The sequence below is a fragment of the Chlamydotis macqueenii genome, chromosome 1, assembly GCF_036417535.1.
Source record: "Chlamydotis macqueenii isolate bChlMac1 chromosome 1, bChlMac1.mat, whole genome shotgun sequence".
Classification (NCBI taxonomy): domain Eukaryota; kingdom Metazoa; phylum Chordata; class Aves; order Otidiformes; family Otididae; genus Chlamydotis; species Chlamydotis macqueenii.
In genome coordinates this window covers 39,654,185-39,672,198 of record NC_141556.1, presented here as the reverse complement: position 1 = coordinate 39,672,198, position 18,014 = coordinate 39,654,185, and the positions used below count along the sequence as shown (strand labels likewise).

Sequence of the window (18,014 nt, the reverse complement as noted above, 5' to 3'; positions counted from 1 at the left end):
CTTTACTTCCCAAACGATTCTAAAGAATGCCTTGGCTAGTTGCTTCCAACGTGGCTGCTGCATTACATTGCAAAACGGAATACCATTACTCCTTCTAAGTAACTGCTTCAAGCAGCATTTTCTATCACTCTAGAATTTTACTATTCACTTTTTACCCTCCATAACTCATTTCTCTTCAATTTGTGTTCTATGGATTTAATAGATGAAAGCCAAGCTATACTGCTACTTTATTTATAACCAATTACTATAAATTAACAGTAAATCTCACATTTAGCTCCATTTAAACATCACTATGCAGCTGCCCATTTGAAAAAAAAATTGTTGCCTTCTTTCACTTCAGTGGGCACAATACAAAACATCCATTGAGCTTTTCCTTTATTGCAGCTGCCAATGCCCAGCCGACTTTTAACAAACCAACCAAGCGGAATAACAATGCAGCTGCAACATTTTATGGTATTTCTGTTAGTTCTCTTTTGAGACTGAAGGTGTTAATTAGGAATCAAAGAATACAACCCTGCCAGCTTTCTTTCACAAACTATACACTGGCCACTGCAGTTTTCAGAAGAAAAATAAATCTAATAAAGGGACAAAAATGTTGTTTGTCACACCAGTAACGTGTATTTAAGACCCTTTGATCACAAGCTTTTTATGGAGTCTTGTCAGACAGGCTGAAAATATTTTTTTCCTCTCTTTTCTCCTTTCTTAAGGCTTTTCTGAACACTGATTCTAGGATCGTCTAGAAAGGTGAAAAACCCGATAGTAACTGGAATGCTTTACAGGTTAAAATATCTTTACTGAGCAAGCCGGTTTTAAATCAAATTATATTTTTTTCACTTTTCTGATTGAAGTGTAAGTTGTTTTGAAATACAAATGATCTGTTCCTGTTATGGAGTTTACTAATTCTGTATATCATTTTATATTTCAAGCATTTAAATATATGCAGGTTTTTCAATATTAATACATCAATCGTTTTGTGAAATCTCATTTTAAACCACAAAACCAACAGTTTAAAGGATGTTGTAAAATATCCATTACAAACATATTTTCACATGTGTACCATACAATTTATATTTGATATTTTATTTACACTTATTAACCATAATCGTATTAGAGTATCATATATTCAAAGACAGCAGCATGAAGTCATTACCTTTAATCTTTAGTCAAAGTTAAAACCTTAAAATAGGTTTATGGAATTAGCACAACTGAGAATTAGTCAAGCTTGCTAGCTTACCCAGCAAGAGCTTTCACTGTTAAATGCACAAATCATGCCAAAATCCATTAATCCTGCCAGGGAATGGCAGAAAGAAGCTCTAGTTGTTGATTTAATTATAATGAATTGAACAGGCTCTTAAGGCTACCTGCAGAGTTTTCTAAACTGTAAAACAAATAAAGTCAATTTTAAGAAACACTTTTTACAGAAGTATATGCAACAGTTTTCTTTGCTTTAAACCCTATGTAGGAGAAGCAAAGTTTTAAAATACAATTCTACTTATCTTGTTATATGTTTAATATAATTCCTTATAATGCTATATACAGAGAATGTGGTTATAAAACACATTTGGGGGATTTGCTATTTGGTAATCAAGAAATACCGGACTAGCTTGAAAATGTTAAAATACACATCGTAGTAAAAAAAAAGTCATGATCAATGTTGTAATGTTGTATGCCTCATGTAAAGTCCAGTCTCTGGCTACTGTAACAGACACACAATGAAATGATTTATAGTTATAAAGGTACATTTTCTTTAGAGCCCCAAGTGTACCGTTTCTTACATTACTGAATTTTGGAAAAGTGAAACATAGAACTGGAGAAGAAGTTAAGTTTATTAGAAACACAAACATGCCTACCTTTCAGGCTTTTTTTTTTAAAGTGATATGTGATTAAATGTGACTGCCATATTTTTATCTGTTTTACTTGCTGAGCATTGGTTGAGGATGCAGAATTTGGCTTGATTTTCAAAGCAAGCAACGGCAGCTGGGAGGCAGAAGAGAATATTCCCTTTCTGCATATGGAATAAGGTAAAACCAGCAAATATATTTGAAATTGGCTGCTGCAATCACTTCTTACAATGCTTTTTTCCTATTATTGCTTCATAACAGTGCCATAGTGTCTAAAGGAATGAAATTATTCTTGTAGAAAGATGTCAAATACATACATAAAGCCATACTGCTCTCCATAGAGTTAATAATAACTATTAGTCTTGTTGTTAGTAATTTGTTGAAGTTCTGCTCTGGATGATGTATTTCATAGCTATTTCAGAGTTAGGTGGCATTTTCAACTGTAAAGTCATATCTGAGGAGTCTTCTTTCACTCTCTTAAAAATGGTCTCATGTGGTCTATAGGCTAAAGCTATCTATACCTCAGATGAAGTTTGTCAGGAAGCAGACAATGTTTTATCTGTGGGTACTTCAATACAGAGTGAAGGGGATTATTTTTCCCAATTTTTGAAAAGTCTTCAACCCAGTCATTGTTTTGAAATTATTTGGTGTATAAACTTCACATTTATTTGACTCACAAATTCAAGAACTGCTTTGTGAGATTGTTTTTATAGAGCTATATTTGGAAGAAAAATTTTCTCTCAGCTGACTACTAAATGGAACCACAGTAAATGAACTCAAGTTCTCTGAGAATGTTTACCTGCTCAGTTTTGCTGAATTCTAGACTCATCTGGAATAGTCTGAAGGATTTATATTGTGTCTATTATAAGCACCTCCAATACAATTTTTACAAAATCCTATGTTTATCAACTATACCCATTTAATCATGGAAAAATACTTTTGCTAACGAGCACATGACTACGACTAAATCAAAGATAAGAAAGTCCCATCCCTATGGTTTTTTGTATGTTCATTTTTGCACTGGAAACTGCAAAGGTACAAGAATACTTGAAAAGTTTTCCACTCCCCTTCAGCTGTTCACTGTACTCTCAATCAGTTGTCCCTGTCCCTTCAGCTGTGCTCTTTCGGCTGTTTCTGTGGCTGCATTCTAAAGCAGATCAGTGAAATGAGATATATATTTTTCAAAGACCAGAAATGTGTTTCTTTTTAAACTGGATTATTTCACAGATCTGCTTAGGAGCACAGCCCAACAAACAGCTAAGTCAGCACAGCCAAAAGAGATGAAGCCTAGAGCAGGAGGGTGGGAACAATTGGCTTCGAGGGGGAGGGAACATCTTAAAATCTCTCTGTTGTCTCCTATTCCAAACCAATCTTCCAGAAAATTCTGAGTGCTATCTTCCTCCAATTTGGTGAGTTCTGAAACATAACTAGCAAAGACAAGCAGCTCCTACTCCAGGAATTCAGCTGCAGAAAACAATTTTTCTTCCCAGTGCTCTGCCCTGGTAAGTGAAATCAGGATTGTTCTTGAGCTGGGAGTATCAGGAGTCAGCACACATACTGGCACCTTGGAAATTCACTGTTGTTGGTCTGCCTCTCCTAAACTCATAGATATAGCAAGTCCTAAATCTGTTACCTTTCATAGCTTAGAGAAAAAGTCCATTTTGGTTTCTTATGTTTTTGTATAAGGAGATTGTGTGCTGATGGGACCAGAAGAGAAAGTGTATAGATAAAACACATCAGAAAATAAAGCATATAAATCAGACTTTTCCTGCCCTCTTTCTCATCTTTTTCACTTAACTATCAATGTTTTAAAATTTCATTACCTACCCTCAAGAACAATCTTTGGATTAAACCAAACATGCCCACTACATCCTCATTCTGTTGTCCTTTCAGGCACAGTAATTATAGCAAAGAACAAAACTGGCTCTCAAAGTTGGCTTCTGCAATAGCATAGCTTTTTAATTACTGTGTGTTTTTTTTTTTTTTAATTTGGTAAGTAAAGAATTGGAAAAAAAAAATCTGTACTCACTGAACATTCACTATTATTTTGCGAACTCTAATGTAAAGGAATTTTTTAAAACTTCCCATAAGAGCATTAAAAAAAATTACAACAGTTTTGTTTAGAGAGAAGATTAATACAATGGTTAGACTATTCATATATGTCCTCTTCAGAATGAGAAACAATCCTCTTCATAATAAAGAGATTCCTGTAATAATAAAGCTATCAATATGTAATACTTTTAAAAGCTCTCTATTTGTATCTGTAAAATCTGTTGTCTTGAGGTAGCTGAAATTAGTATTTTGACAGCATTTAGAAAGGGTCAGTGTGCTCTCAGGAATAAGAATATTCACAAATATATTAAAATACCATGGAACACAGGGATTTGTTTTCACTCATAAGGTAGCAGTTAAACATCCTTCAAAGCAGTGAGGCACGCTTGCTGCTAGAATGAGATACAGATTTGATCACCCTGGTCTGATCCATTTTGCAATCTCTTGTTTTGCCCTTCAGAATACAGGTTGCCTAATAATTCAGCTATGATTTTCCCCACTTTAATTGCTTTATAATTTGTAGACTCTTCAATAATTTGATTCTGTTTTATCAGAGCTTACACAGTTCACTGTGATAACAAGACCAGTCAATATTCAGATTTACTTGTCAATAACTACTTCCACAAAGAGGACAGACCTGCCTTTGTTTATGTCTCCAGAAAACATAATAGGTATAATAAATCATATCATTTTACCAGAGACCTTTACCCTGAACTAGCAGAGCTTGTAGTTACGTTGCCGGGTCTTCTAAATGTCAAAGTTTAACAACATAGATATCAGGTTTTTTGAGATCCAAGAAAAGCCAATGATTTCAACTTCTGAACTAAATTGATAGTTCTGACAGATCTTCATCATTTTTCATAGAACTGGAGAACAGTGCTTCACCAACACAGCTGTGAATCAGTCCAAATGGGGCTCACTTGCCTCTAAGTAGCCCCCTCAAGACAAGGCAGACAACGATATACAGTGAATCTCCTCAGAAGCCACAGGACACTTAAATTCTTTTTTTTTTGCTTGACAGTTCTGACTAGTGGAACAGTTCACAGGATATTTACCAGCTGACTGCTTTTCTAAAACCAGCCTTAGGACTTTTCTACTTTCTTTGAAAGCTGTGTTGCTGTCCTAAGTAACCTACAAAGGAAAATATTTTAAAATGGCAAAAGGTACCTCCAGCCACCTCTGCCAGGCCTGGATTTCAGTAGCAGCATAAACTCCACTCCAACATCCCTTACTGAAATCTTCTTAGTCAGTATCTTTTGAAGTCAATTGCATCACACGCTTCGTGAAATACTAAAGCATAGCATGAGGTACAGAACTGGTATTAAAATCAACCTTTTAAAATTTTAATATCACTCAGCCTCATGTATATACTTACATGGTGACATCCCAAACTTGTTTCTCCACAGCAGGAAGCTTAAGTGTTATCTATTTATTTACATAGAGAATATTGCAGATCTCTTCCATGTCATAGGTTTGAAGACATTATTTCATGGTCTAATGTATACTTTAATTTGTATAATTTGAATTTTTATCCAATGTTGCGTCTTACGTTAATATGTTAATATATTGTGTTAATGCAATCTGTGCTCTGAGTGCTTACAACAACTTTAAAATTAGTTTATGCCAGCAGTAAACCTAACCATAACTTTTCCTATCAAAACACTTAATTCTGTATTTTTACTAAATCTGGCAGTCAGAGACAACCCTGTCAACAAGTTTATTATGAATATGAAAGACATTAAAATATTCATAGGAAATAAAACTCTTGATTTTACATGAGCTGCATTATCTATTCTGATGGATGATGACGTAAAAGGAAAGATAGATATCTGAATGCTGTTGGGGTTTCTCTCTCCCCATGTAAACCCTTGTGCACTAAGATCAATCTCTGCGGTTATTTCTTTATACTTGCCCTGACACATGACAAGTTTTTTAAAAACTGTCTTTTTTAACTAGAAGTGAAAAACATACACATATTGCATCATTAAAATACTTACTCAGGGATGACATGCTCTAAGGCAGCTCTGTAGAATCATCTTATGCAACTTCAAAGCCTCTTTCTCATACTGTAACTACTGAGAAATTCCACCTCATATTTCATCTTCATCAATAATTGTGCCATAGTGCATAAAGAAAAATTTTGAGCTCCCTTTGTTCTGTGTTATCCTTCCCACCTGCTGCAGCCCTGGGCTGTTTCTTTCAGGTCAGCTTACACAGTCTTGAACCATGTGTTCCTAAAGTGCGCCAAGGTCACTGCAGTAGCAACAGGCCTGCTCTAATTGCACCCAAGCGGACTGACTCAGGCATTTGCCTGTAACGCTGTTTGAAGACCTCAGTTTGCCCAATAAGCCAGGAGCTGTTCCATGAGTTGAACAGCATACAAATACACTAGTTGGTTTGTCAACTCTTTAGACCCATCTTCAAAGGGTCGCATTGGCTAGTACTGGTCCAAGGCATTCCATTGTGAACAGATAGCACAGAGGAATGGTCAGATTAATGCCTAAACCTGCCAATAAATTTAGATTACCAAATGTTTTAATTGCTGGAATTGTTTCTGATAAAGCAACACCATTCTAAAGACAGAGAACAAACAGAAGGCTTGTTTCATGTCTGACTTTGTTTCATGTTGTTACAGCTAGACATGTATTTAATTTATCTTTAATGCTAGTAGTGACAGTACTGACTGAAAGAATGCTGCTAAAGTGTATTTTTTTTTCCTTTATGTCTTTCTGTTATTATTCTCCTGTGGCTAGGACATCCATCCATTTACCAAATTCATATTGTTACACGGTGATATACAGAGCACTTATTTTCATTTGGTCTAATCGTGATCAGTATGTATTTACTGAGCAGTCACCTTAATGCTGCCTTATAAAAACTGTGAACATTTTAATGGAAGCTCTCCATACTGAGATAATCAAAACCACTAATGAATGTCATTTACAATTAATTACCATCATTGTGTACTTAGGCAATTATTCATTCACCAAATGTGAAAAAAACCTGTTTGTGTACTCAACATATGGTGATATTTGGATAAAGAGTGAGTAATTTCCCTTAGATTAGACTCACCATGACCCAACACAACCCTCTACAATAAAAACTAACAGTGACATACTAGGAGCTCAATCCATATCATCAAAAGGAGTTTCAGCTCTAGCTTCATGGGGAACCAAACTGGCTCATAATTAGTTTTCACAAACCCTTATCAGAATAGATTAAACTAGCAGCATGTTGAGAACATGCAGCATTTCCCTATATACTTCCCACACAGAGATACAACACTATAAATAATACCATCCAGTGAATCTGGATATTACAAATTCCTTGTGAAATCTGATGCTCTTACAGCACTGCTCTATGCTCATACAGGCAGGAACACAGAGCTACATGACTGCAAGACGCTGTATCCGTGATTGATGATAAATGTAGAAAACAGACCACATCTGGCTTCAGGTTTATGGGATTCTTCACAGATTGACCGGAGACAGCCATTGAAGGCAGAATAGCTGAGGCACCAATATGTACAGAAATGTGATTTTGATAACTCTATTTGGTATGTTGGTTCTTTCTGTCTACGATAAATGGAATGAATGTATCACAGTGCTGTGTAAGTACCCTCCAAAAAATCTGTTGCTCTTCTTACTGAATGCTATCAACAGCGAAAACAAAAAGACCGAAAACCAAAAGAAAACCCTTCCTTCCTCAGACTGCTGGAAAGTCTGTACAGTTGACCACAACTCCCTGACACAACACAACACAACTCTCCTGTCAGAGTCTACATCCTGACACAAACAATGCAATAAAGATCACTTGGCTGTACATCTAAAGTACCTTTTTTCCTAAAAAAAAAAAAAAAAAAATGTTGACTTTTATTTATTTCAGAATGACAAACACCATGCACAGTAATGGTGCTTTTCTGTTAAGAGTTGGCACATTATAACTGAAGTGAATGCTTCATTTTAATTATATTAATCAATGCTTTTCCAAAATCTTCAAATTTTTCAAATTAATTTTATTTAAGTAATACCAATTCCACAGAATTAAGCTAGTTCCATTAGCATAAGCAGAGCAAAAACTACCTGAAACCTTTCTTGGTATAAGGCTATTAAATTACACACATGGAATGACATACAGAGATTAATCTGGCCCTGGGTCTTTCTTCTCCATTCGCTATAATGATTTATTTTAAATAATTCATCCATATAACCTAAGAAATACTTCTGCTACGATATTATTCCACATATATCTGTTTCTCCATAATGACTTTTCTAGTCCAGATTAAAGTTTTTTGCCTTATCAGTATGCAGGAAGCATTTGTTTTATTCTAAAAACATGTACTTCAAGGTTTCAATAATGTGTTCAGCTATGTTTCGTACTGTCTCTGGCCTTCAGGCAGACAGGATGTTCCAAGATGCTTGTCCTGCCCTTTCTTTTCACATATACTGCCTTGGCCAGAAAGAAGTAAAGTTCTGGCACTCATCAGTTCAAGCTACTCTACATATATACAGGCAATAGCTAAGAGGTGATGTGAAGCTTACATATGCTTAGGAACTCACAGCCTTCCCAGATGGTATTCTCAAATCAGGAGCTTTCACATTGTGCTTTTTCAGTGCTAAGCCTAAATAACACCATGTGAAACCCTTATTCTACTACCAGTTACTCTTCACAGTGTCTCCCACACAATTTTTAAAAACATGCAGTAGCAGTACTGCAAATCCTTACTTTTCACCCGACAACTATATACGTAGACCCATCTCCACTAGCGTTGGTTAGTCACAAATGTTTCTCATAATAACTATGCCAAGGTAACTGTACCCTACAAAGTCTTCTTGCAGACACACGGCACAAATGTAGCTGGTGATTTGCATCACTGCCACTTCTCCTGAGGGTTTAAAATCAGTTGAACTGCCTGGTGAGGGCCACATTTCACTACTCTATAGCACTGAGACACATGGATTCCCAAGCTACTTGTTGTCTCTTTCTTCACAATGGACTTTTTGCTTCTCTATTAATCTTCCTGTAATTGTGTGTGCCTGCTGCAGGTTAAAGTAAATATAGTGAGGCTTTACACAGGGACAGTGTAGGATTGGAATTTACTCCCTGAGACTCTTGTCAGGTCACAAAGTTGAACCTGCACTTCTTTGGCCTTCTTCCAAATCCTTGTCTTTGCACAACTTCAGCAAGAGCGTAGGCAATACTTCCATATTGCACCAAGCATATGGTTTCTGTGTTTTTTTTGTCAGCAGGTCAAATATTGCTTTCAGACACCTGCAGAGACTTCACTTGTTCCAGTAAGAATCTTACATCTCACAGAGTTCAGCCCACATAGACAGCCATGAGCAGAACTGAAAGGCAGACAGTTTTTAATCTACAGATCTCCAGCATTTATCAGCCACCACCAAATTAGTCAAACTCAGATGTAGGTGGTTGTCCCAGCCATCATATTTATAGAATAAGACTACAGAAAAGTTGCATGATTTGCTTAAATTTGTAAACTACTTCATTACTGTATCCAGGAGCAGAACTCAAAGGTCTCGCTACCCAGATCCCAGCTAAAGCTATCTGATCACACTCCCTGTTCCTAGAAGCAGCTCCTGCCCCTTCCTCATGCTTCCAAAATGGCAATCTCTGTGAACCAGGGTGTTTAACTTTGGTTTCTATGCCTTCATGAGGATGAATCTCATTTCTGGGCACTGGACAACGTGGTCTGCCCCTCACCACTAACATAATTGCAACCTCATCGTGTGCGAGACCAACAGCAGAAATTTCTGAGGCAGCCTCCACGCCAAATTGATCAAGGATAAAAGACCCAAAGGCAAGTTACTCATCAAGGTAGTTCAGAACAGGTAACTTTCAGTGATGGGTGAGAAAGAACTTTGTCTTATCTTACTTGCTTCCTTTGCCAGCTATGACCTACTTCTCCCCTCAGGGTACACAGAGACTCATTTACAAACTCAGTGAATGCCAAATCAGTGCAGTTACACTTCCCTTAATGCTGACATCATCTCACATCTGTTCTCTCGTTCACTTAGACTAGCATTTATATTATCACAGGATCCAGAAGACATGGTATAACTGGCATCGTAAGGTGCCTACTGCTGCAGAAACAAGAGCTAGGAAAGTTTCATTTCTGCTGTAGTGCTATAACTATTCCATCCTCAAACAAAGCAGACTGAAGTTTGGGGAAGGAACTAACAGCAAAAAAAACCTGAAGAAAATAGAGAAGTAGTAGTACTAAACAACAGCTTTACTTTTCTACCTCCTACCTCCCCTTCATAAACACTAGCATCAAATTATCGTACACTTTTCATGGGAAAAGTTGTACGACACAAGCACAAAAGAAAAAAATCGTAAGACTTCAAGGGCTAAATTTATACACAATCATTATACAAATTAAATCTCAATCCAGCAAATACTTCTGCATTACTTAAGTACTTAATGCTTAAATTTGGTAACTTTAGTAAGCATGGTTACTCCCAATGAAAAAGAAAGCATTTATTCAAGGGTCTGCAAAAGAGAGGAGAGATTTTGTGTGGTGGGAGCTGTTGTTGTTTCTACTGCTTTAGGCTGATAGATACTTTTTAAAATTTGCCTGAAGCCTATCTATACACACATATCTCCACACAGAAAATATCATATCTCCTGTATAAAAAGACTATACTTTTATATTATAATGCAAAAAGTTTTAGCTTTATTAAAAACATGTCCTTAAAATTACTTAATTGCAATTACATAACTTAATACTGTTGAAAGACAGTGCATTCCAGACTAAACTAAACTTTAATTTTACATAAGATTTTGAAAAATTTTGAAAGAAAGACTTTTAAAAGATTTACGATATACATAATGCTTTAGGCTGTGTAATGAGACAGTGTAGCAGAACATCTTAGTGAAACTATTCCACACAAATGAGTTGATATTTGGGGAAGGGGATAATTGTTTTAGAATTATTCAAGACCTTGATCTGACAAACATTTGCACATGTCATTTCAGTGGAACCATTCCTGACACTAAAATTAAGTACTTGGATAAGTATTTGCAGGACTGGAGCCAAATCATACAATTGGGCCCAAACTAAGCATCCATTTGTTAAATAATATCTTAATTTGGGAGGGAGTGGATGATTATTATACTTACCACTGTTGGATAACACTACACTTCAGAATAATTGCTTTTTGCGGCAGCGTCCAGCCATGAAAACACAACTTGTCCTTTCTGGGATGGATCTTAGCGCTGTGGCCACTGCCACCAAAACCCAAAGCTCATAGCTAAAACTTAGCAAAACATAGTAAAATAATACAACTGGAAGGTGATACAGAATGCACTTTCTTAGCAAAGGCCTTATCAAGCTGGGGACATACTGTACTGCCTCCTGGGGATCTGCACTGCTATCCCATTTCATTTCTGCTTGTAGTTCCAGGTATTGCTGGTGCCCAGTATAATACTACCTGGCTTGTGCTCTCTCAGCTTGAGTGATCACACCTCTCTGAGTAGCAGCTTACAGGATTCTTTTTCATCTAAATGGCAAAGACACTCCAGGATGGTTTTTCTACTTGGGTGCTGTTGCTTTAAGACTCATTCCAAGGTTTCTAATTCAAAAATTTCAATCTATTGTCCCTAGACTTTCAGGAAAAAAGCATGCTCCCTGGGACTATAAACAGGGGTACCATGAGTTACTGTCATATGAGTTACAGCTTTGACTATTCAAAGCTGTTCATTGTCTTAGTTTTGTGCGCTTTTCATTTAACCTTAACATCATTTCAGGCCCTCCTCCCCAACTGCACTTATTTCTTTTCTAATTCTCCAGGCAATACATTTCTCACATCTGATCAATAAAATTGTACAGAAGTTTCTCAGGTCTTCTCAGTAAACAGTACAGAGCATGTAGCATAAGGATCTGCCATATGAATTGCTAAATCTCTGAGAAGTAAGCATGCTTTGATTACATCCCATTCTTTTTAAAGACATTACGGTATTTTCTTCTAACTAAAGTCTAAAGCTGTTTTGGTATGTCAAAAACACCACATCATGTTCTGCCCTCAGACAGTTTTCTTAGAGCCAAAGGAACCACACCTTATTTACCATAATTCTTACTGGGAAAAGTATCAGATCCGCTGGACAGTTCAAGGAAGGAAGTCAGGGAAAATACCATAAATTGTATTAATCAAGACCATTTAAATAACCAATAGAGAATTAAGAAAGCAGTGCATGCAGACAAAATATTATCTTGGCCAACAAACAGAATACAATAAAGCGATCTGGACTGCTGCAAAATTGGTAGCAATTTTAAGCATTTGAAAGACAAACGACATCGGAGAAAAGACTGGGTTAACAAGGGAGCACTTGAGGAAAGTCTAATCTCTGCTGGCATGCTGACTGGGAAGGTCAGCCCAGTGCACGCATTCTCAGCTGGAGTTAGACTTCCTCTGCCCAGCCAATTGTCCTATGCACTTCAGATACCAAACCAAATTGAAGGTGCCTTCACCCTGCCAGCTCCTTATATTCTACCATCTTAAAGACAGCTTCCTTTTCCCTGTCAATTTACACAGTGTTTCCACAGAGCAAATGCTACAAATGAGAGAGGTAGCGTGTGAGTACCCTTTTTTCCCCCCTTCTGAGCAACACAAGGCTTTTTAGCAAACAGCGTAAGGAGTTATTTTTAGCACTGCATTCTCTTCTTAAATACATTTTTAATCCAAATTTTTCACAAAGAAACTAACTTCAAGTAGACACATTATGTTTGGAAATGTAAAGCAAATCCCTTGAAAACTGGCAAACATGAACTTTACATAGTTTGTTACTTCTTCAGCTCTAATTTATCTATGCATACATTTTACCTTTGCATACCTACTACTGCCATGACTAGAGAGGAAATGCTCTGTTTTCTTTTCAAAAGGGGGATTTAACACTAAATTCTAAATACAGAACCTGGATTCACCTTCATCCTCAACTGAGACAAAATTCAGATTATTAACTGAAACCACATGGCAATCATTTATTTCAACTAGAAAGGTGCAAAAATGGTTTATAAAGATTGTAGCTATGTAAAGAAGCACTTTCTAAGAAAAGGTAGACAGTTTACTAACTACCTAACACCGAAATCTTGTCAAGGGATCGGGAAGTTGTAAGAGACTTTATAAAGCTTACTTCTTCGTAAGAAGATACCTTGCTGTTTGATCTCTTCAAAAAAAGCTATAGTCGTTCCCAAGATACCTTGGATGAAGATATAGACAAGACCTGAGTTTGCACCGTGAGATCAGAATGACTAAAATAGCGCAAGTTTACCCCAAAGTGTTGGTCTTAATGTTTTTGGGTCTTCCTGACACAGAAACAACTATCTTTCTTATTTCAGAAGTGTAGTCAATTTCTGGGAACATACTTTTTACACCTTCAAAAAGTAAATATTTTTTTTCTCTCAGATTCCTTGTAATTTTTTTTTTCTGTTTAGTAGATTTAAACACTTTCAGATATTCTATAGAGTTTTGACTGTGCTCTACAGGAATATTTATCATCAAATACAATATTATGGCAATGAATAAAGCAGATGGCTAAAATTTCTTTGAAGACTAATATGTTAGGAACCTTGTAACCTACATTGATTTCTTCTTTGTAGGTTTTACTGTAATAATACCAATGTTAAAATAGTTTTGAAAAATAATTTTTCTTAATCAATTATTTCTATGAAGAATGAAAAAAATATATTAATCAAATTTTCCCAAATGTTACTACGAATATTTACAATGTACTCAAAAGTAAACATTTTATTGCAAATAATATGTATCCCAAAATAACTCATTGAGTAAACGATAATGTAAAAGGCAACATGCCATATGGTGCAATATTCCACTAAGTTCATCACTGAGAGGTTTTGATCACAAAGAACATAGCATCTGAACTGTCAGATAGCCTTGGCATTTATAATCAATTTGTTTTTCTGTGCTATCCAGGCACATAATAGAGATCTTCAAAACATTTAAGAGCTATCTTCTATATTGTCATCACATGAGATGCGAAAACAGATTATTTTTTTAATACTCATCAAGCTAAGTATTCTTGAACAGGACTTGCCAGATTTCACACAATTTTAATGAGTAATTACTTAGAAAAAGTAGAGTGAGCTCGTGGTTGAAGAATGGAGTTAGGATAAGGCATTCTGGCTTTAATGATTGGCTTTGTCATAAACTTTACCTCTAACTTTGAGCAAGCCCTTCTTCGTCCCAGTTTTCCACATCACAGTAAATGGTAATGATATTTCACTAACTCTCAGGTTTGGTTTGAGAATTAATGAGGGTCCAATGTGCAAAAGGCTTGTAGATCCTGGCTTCTTCTTTTCATTGGGTACTGATAGGAAAGTGACATGTTCTTAATTTGAAACAGAGACTCAGTGCTGCTCTTCATCAGCACATGGAACTTACATTTATGTCAACAGGAATTGCATTAAATACATTGAATACATTATTTAGCCTAAAAGTTAATGAAGAAAAAGAAATTGAAAGAAGCACCTGGATTCTCCTTAAAAAGTCTAACAGTTCATGGCAGTAGACACATAATCATAAGTAAAAAGATTTTTGATTGGAGGCAAGAATTGCTGCCTGGGAATATAAATGAGAATGCAGAAATGTGTAGCAGGTCCATCTGTAGACTACATTTAGCTCTGCTGCAAGAACACCATCATAAAAACATGCAAAATTCAGTCACCATAATATATCATGCTCTGTACACATCTGTCCCAGCATAAAACAAACCTTAATGGCCTCAGTATTTCAACTTTTCACACAACTTCCAGTGCACACCAAGAAGACATTTACTTTTTTTTTTTCCTATGCAAGTGTCTAGATAAAATAAAAATAGCAGAAATTTAGAAAAAAAAAACTTCGGAAGCCCGAACTTAACAGAAGGTAGTACCACAGACTGTTTTTGGCCAGTTATGTCTGCTGTGCAAGAAAAGAATCAACTGGAGAAGATGGGCTTTTTTTTTGCTGGAAGGAGAATTAATGTGAGTATGTAGTTTTAATCTCCTGCTTTGATCTGAAGTAAAAATTTTCACAGCGCAAAAAGACATTTCTGGTTTTCTGGGGAAAAAATTGAAAAAAAATAAAAATCACAGAGCATCTGGTTGGCCACTACCAAGCTCAGGCAGGCAAACATCTCTATAACAAGCAGGCATGTTTTAAAATTTGCCATTGCTTAGCCATCTACAGAAAATGAGACTTGACAGTTCTTTATGGAAGAGCGGGAGCTACAATTCTGCATAATTAGGCAATAATTAATCAATCCAAGGATAACAGCCTGGTAAATTTGGAAAAGAGTAAGTGTAGCTGCCTGTGTGTATGAATCAGTTTTTTATACTGTTATACTGCCTGTTTGCAGCCTTGGTCATTTAAAAGTCTGCCTGTCCCACAGGTTGTTTTTTTGTTTTTTTGTTTTTTTTTTAACTTTAGGATGTCGGCTACTGAACAGCACAGAAATCTTGACTGGAGAAAGACATTCCCCTGTCAAAGGACAAGAGGATTTAAAAACAAAAGTGCAGACCGGATCACAGTCCTACTGAGAAGCAGATTACTGGAGGTATATATCTTTCCAACAGCAGCAGCACACAGCAGTGGTATTTTGACATCATCATGCATATTTATGTACTATTTTCCTTCATGAAACAGTTAAATACGGGGTTCTCTGAAGTTTTTCCAGTTTTAGCATTCCTCCAAGCAACTATGAATTTAGGGCATCTACTTGACACAGTGTATGTACAGCTTAAGTATACTTTCATTATCTATCTCTCTGCTTATGACCTTCCAAAGCACCAGAAAACATTGTGTTTTGAGTATACCCAAAATCCTGATCTGCTACTTTTTAAACCAGTAGCAGATTTTGTATGTGTTCCCCTCCAAAGACTGTTACCTATAGCCAAAGTTCTTCTGCTCTGCTGTAAATGGTCATTCAGTAATGCTGACTCCTGCCTCTTAACATTACTAATAGCTTTGATTTTGAAATGTTTGTGATAAAATAAGCTAAAACTGATCTTATTAAGTCGAATTTCAGAACAGTATTTACATGTGTAATGTTTATAAAAGTCTTTCAGCTGCACATCTGCTTTTAAAATCAATGCTGTTTTCACTAAACTTAAAGCTCTCTCCTGGCATATACTTAGTACCTAGATTTTACTAGCTGCACTTCATTTCTACCTTGTCTATATTGTCATGTTTATACTTCTCTTAGGCCATTTCTAGTTTAGTTTCATCTACTTTCTCAGATGCAACGTATGTTTTATGTCCTTTGAAGTACAGTATTAACAGAGAAGTGAGTTGAGAATTATTACTTTAGTGTCCCAGACATACAATACTGCAAAAGCATCTTTACAGTAACCATAGTAGCAAGCATGTCAACAGCATGTCAAAATATACAGATGGACAAACACATTCAAAAACGGACACACTGTACGCTGGGTATGGAGGATACGTATTAAATTAACAAGCTCCTGCACATGCAACCTCAGAGAACTGTGTGAAATCAGTAAGAGCAGCACTAAAATAACACTTTTAGAGCACCAACACTTTCAACACGCAAAACCAAGAAAGGCTAAATGATGACCCTTCCGCCAAAAGGAAGGAAACAAAGAAAAAAAGTTTCCACACCGTTTCGGGAGAGGTGTTTTTTTTTTTTTTTTTTTTGTGATTACAAAGCTTCTCCGTCCTCGCCGTCCCTGTCTCTACACGCTGTAACCCAGGGAGCCCGAGAGGCGGAGGAGTTTCCGAGGACGGCAGCCCGGCCCGGCGGGGATGCCCCGTAAGGCGGGTGCTTTGAGGCAGAGGGAGGGCTCCGGTTCGGGGCACAGACACCTGCCCGTCGCGGAGGCACGGCACCGGCCCGCGGAGCGCTGCCCTCCTCCTGGGAGCTGGCTGTATTTATTGCCTTTCCTCAACCCGAGGGGATGATCTGTTAAAGATTAAATCAGCAGCAACCGCAGTTCAAAGCCCTGTCCCGGGAAGCAAAGGTGAAGATAACGTCCCCGCAGATCTAATCGAGTTTCTGCTGTTGCAACCGCTTTTAATTACCCTCTACACGGCACATCACACAGCCATCCTCCAGGCGCCGGACCGGGCAGCGAGATAGCGAGACACCTATAAACGCTTTACAACCCGCCCGCTGATTAAAAAGCGATTAGAAACTTATTTGAAGTCGGGTGTGTTTTTTTTTTTTTTTCCACGGGCAGCGCCACGGCAACGCAGCGACCCCCACACCTCCTACCTCCACCGGCCCGGGGCCGCTCCGCTGCTGCCGGGGCGGCCGCCGGTGCTCCCCTCCCGCTCCACACCGCCCCCCCCACCCCGCCTTCGCCCGAGCGGGCCGCCCGCACTTACAGGTAGGAGGTGAAGACGCTGAGGTTGGCGGGCATGGCCGTGAGCCCCAGGTCGGAGCAGTCGGCACGGACGAGCATACCCTCCTGCTCGCAGCGGCACGGAGCCGGGCAGCCCCGCGGGCGCTGCCCGCCGCCCCGCGCCCCCCGCCGCAGCCCTGGCAGGCAGAAGAGGAGGAGGAGTAGAAAAAGGAGGACGCGGGCAGAGCGGGACGTCGCCATGGAGCACAGGGGGTCACCTAAAGCCGCGGGGCGGCCGCTCTCATGCCCGGCGGGGCGGCGGGGGAGAAAGGCGGGCGCCCGTCTGGGCTGGGGGAAGCTGCTGCGGCCGCCGCCGCCGCCGCTGTCTGTGGTAGCATCTCAGCTTACACGCTGCTTTAAAGCCCTGGAGCCGGCACCGCGCGCCCGCTGACGCCGCCCCAGCCTTGCCCGCCGTAGAGCGGCGGGCCCTGCCCGCGCCGCCGTACGAACGGGGCGGGCGGGGGCGGCCGTGGGGCCCGGCAGGCGGGAGGGCGGGGAGGCGGCGGGGGGGGGGGGGGGCACTCCCGCCTCCCCGCCCGCCAGGCCCCGCGGCCGCCGCGCCTCGGGGCTCGCCTGTGGGCGGGAACCTCCCCTCAGGGCAGGGGCGCGCGGGGTGGACGTTTCTGGAAGGCGGCGGGGGGCGGCGGTTGGGCAGCGCGTGGGGCGGGTGTCGCGCGGCGTCGGTTGGCGCGGAGAGGGTACGGTCCTGAGGCAGCGGGGTTAGCGGGGTGGGGAGTCTGGGG

General features: G+C 38.9%; 1 protein-coding gene across 1 annotated transcript in view; it reads right to left on the bottom strand.

Annotated features, from left to right (window-relative positions):
* The window catches only part of LGR5 (leucine rich repeat containing G protein-coupled receptor 5), an 89,878-nt gene extending 72,163 nt beyond the window's left edge, over positions 1-17,715 (bottom strand). The window contains exon 1 of the mRNA XM_086749312.1: positions 17,255-17,715. Within this exon, the coding sequence (XP_086605438.1) occupies positions 17,255-17,472 (218 nt within the window). The 5' untranslated portion in view covers positions 17,473-17,715. The remainder of the gene's footprint in view (positions 1-17,254) is intronic.
* Positions 17,716-18,014: the final 299 nt, after the last annotated feature.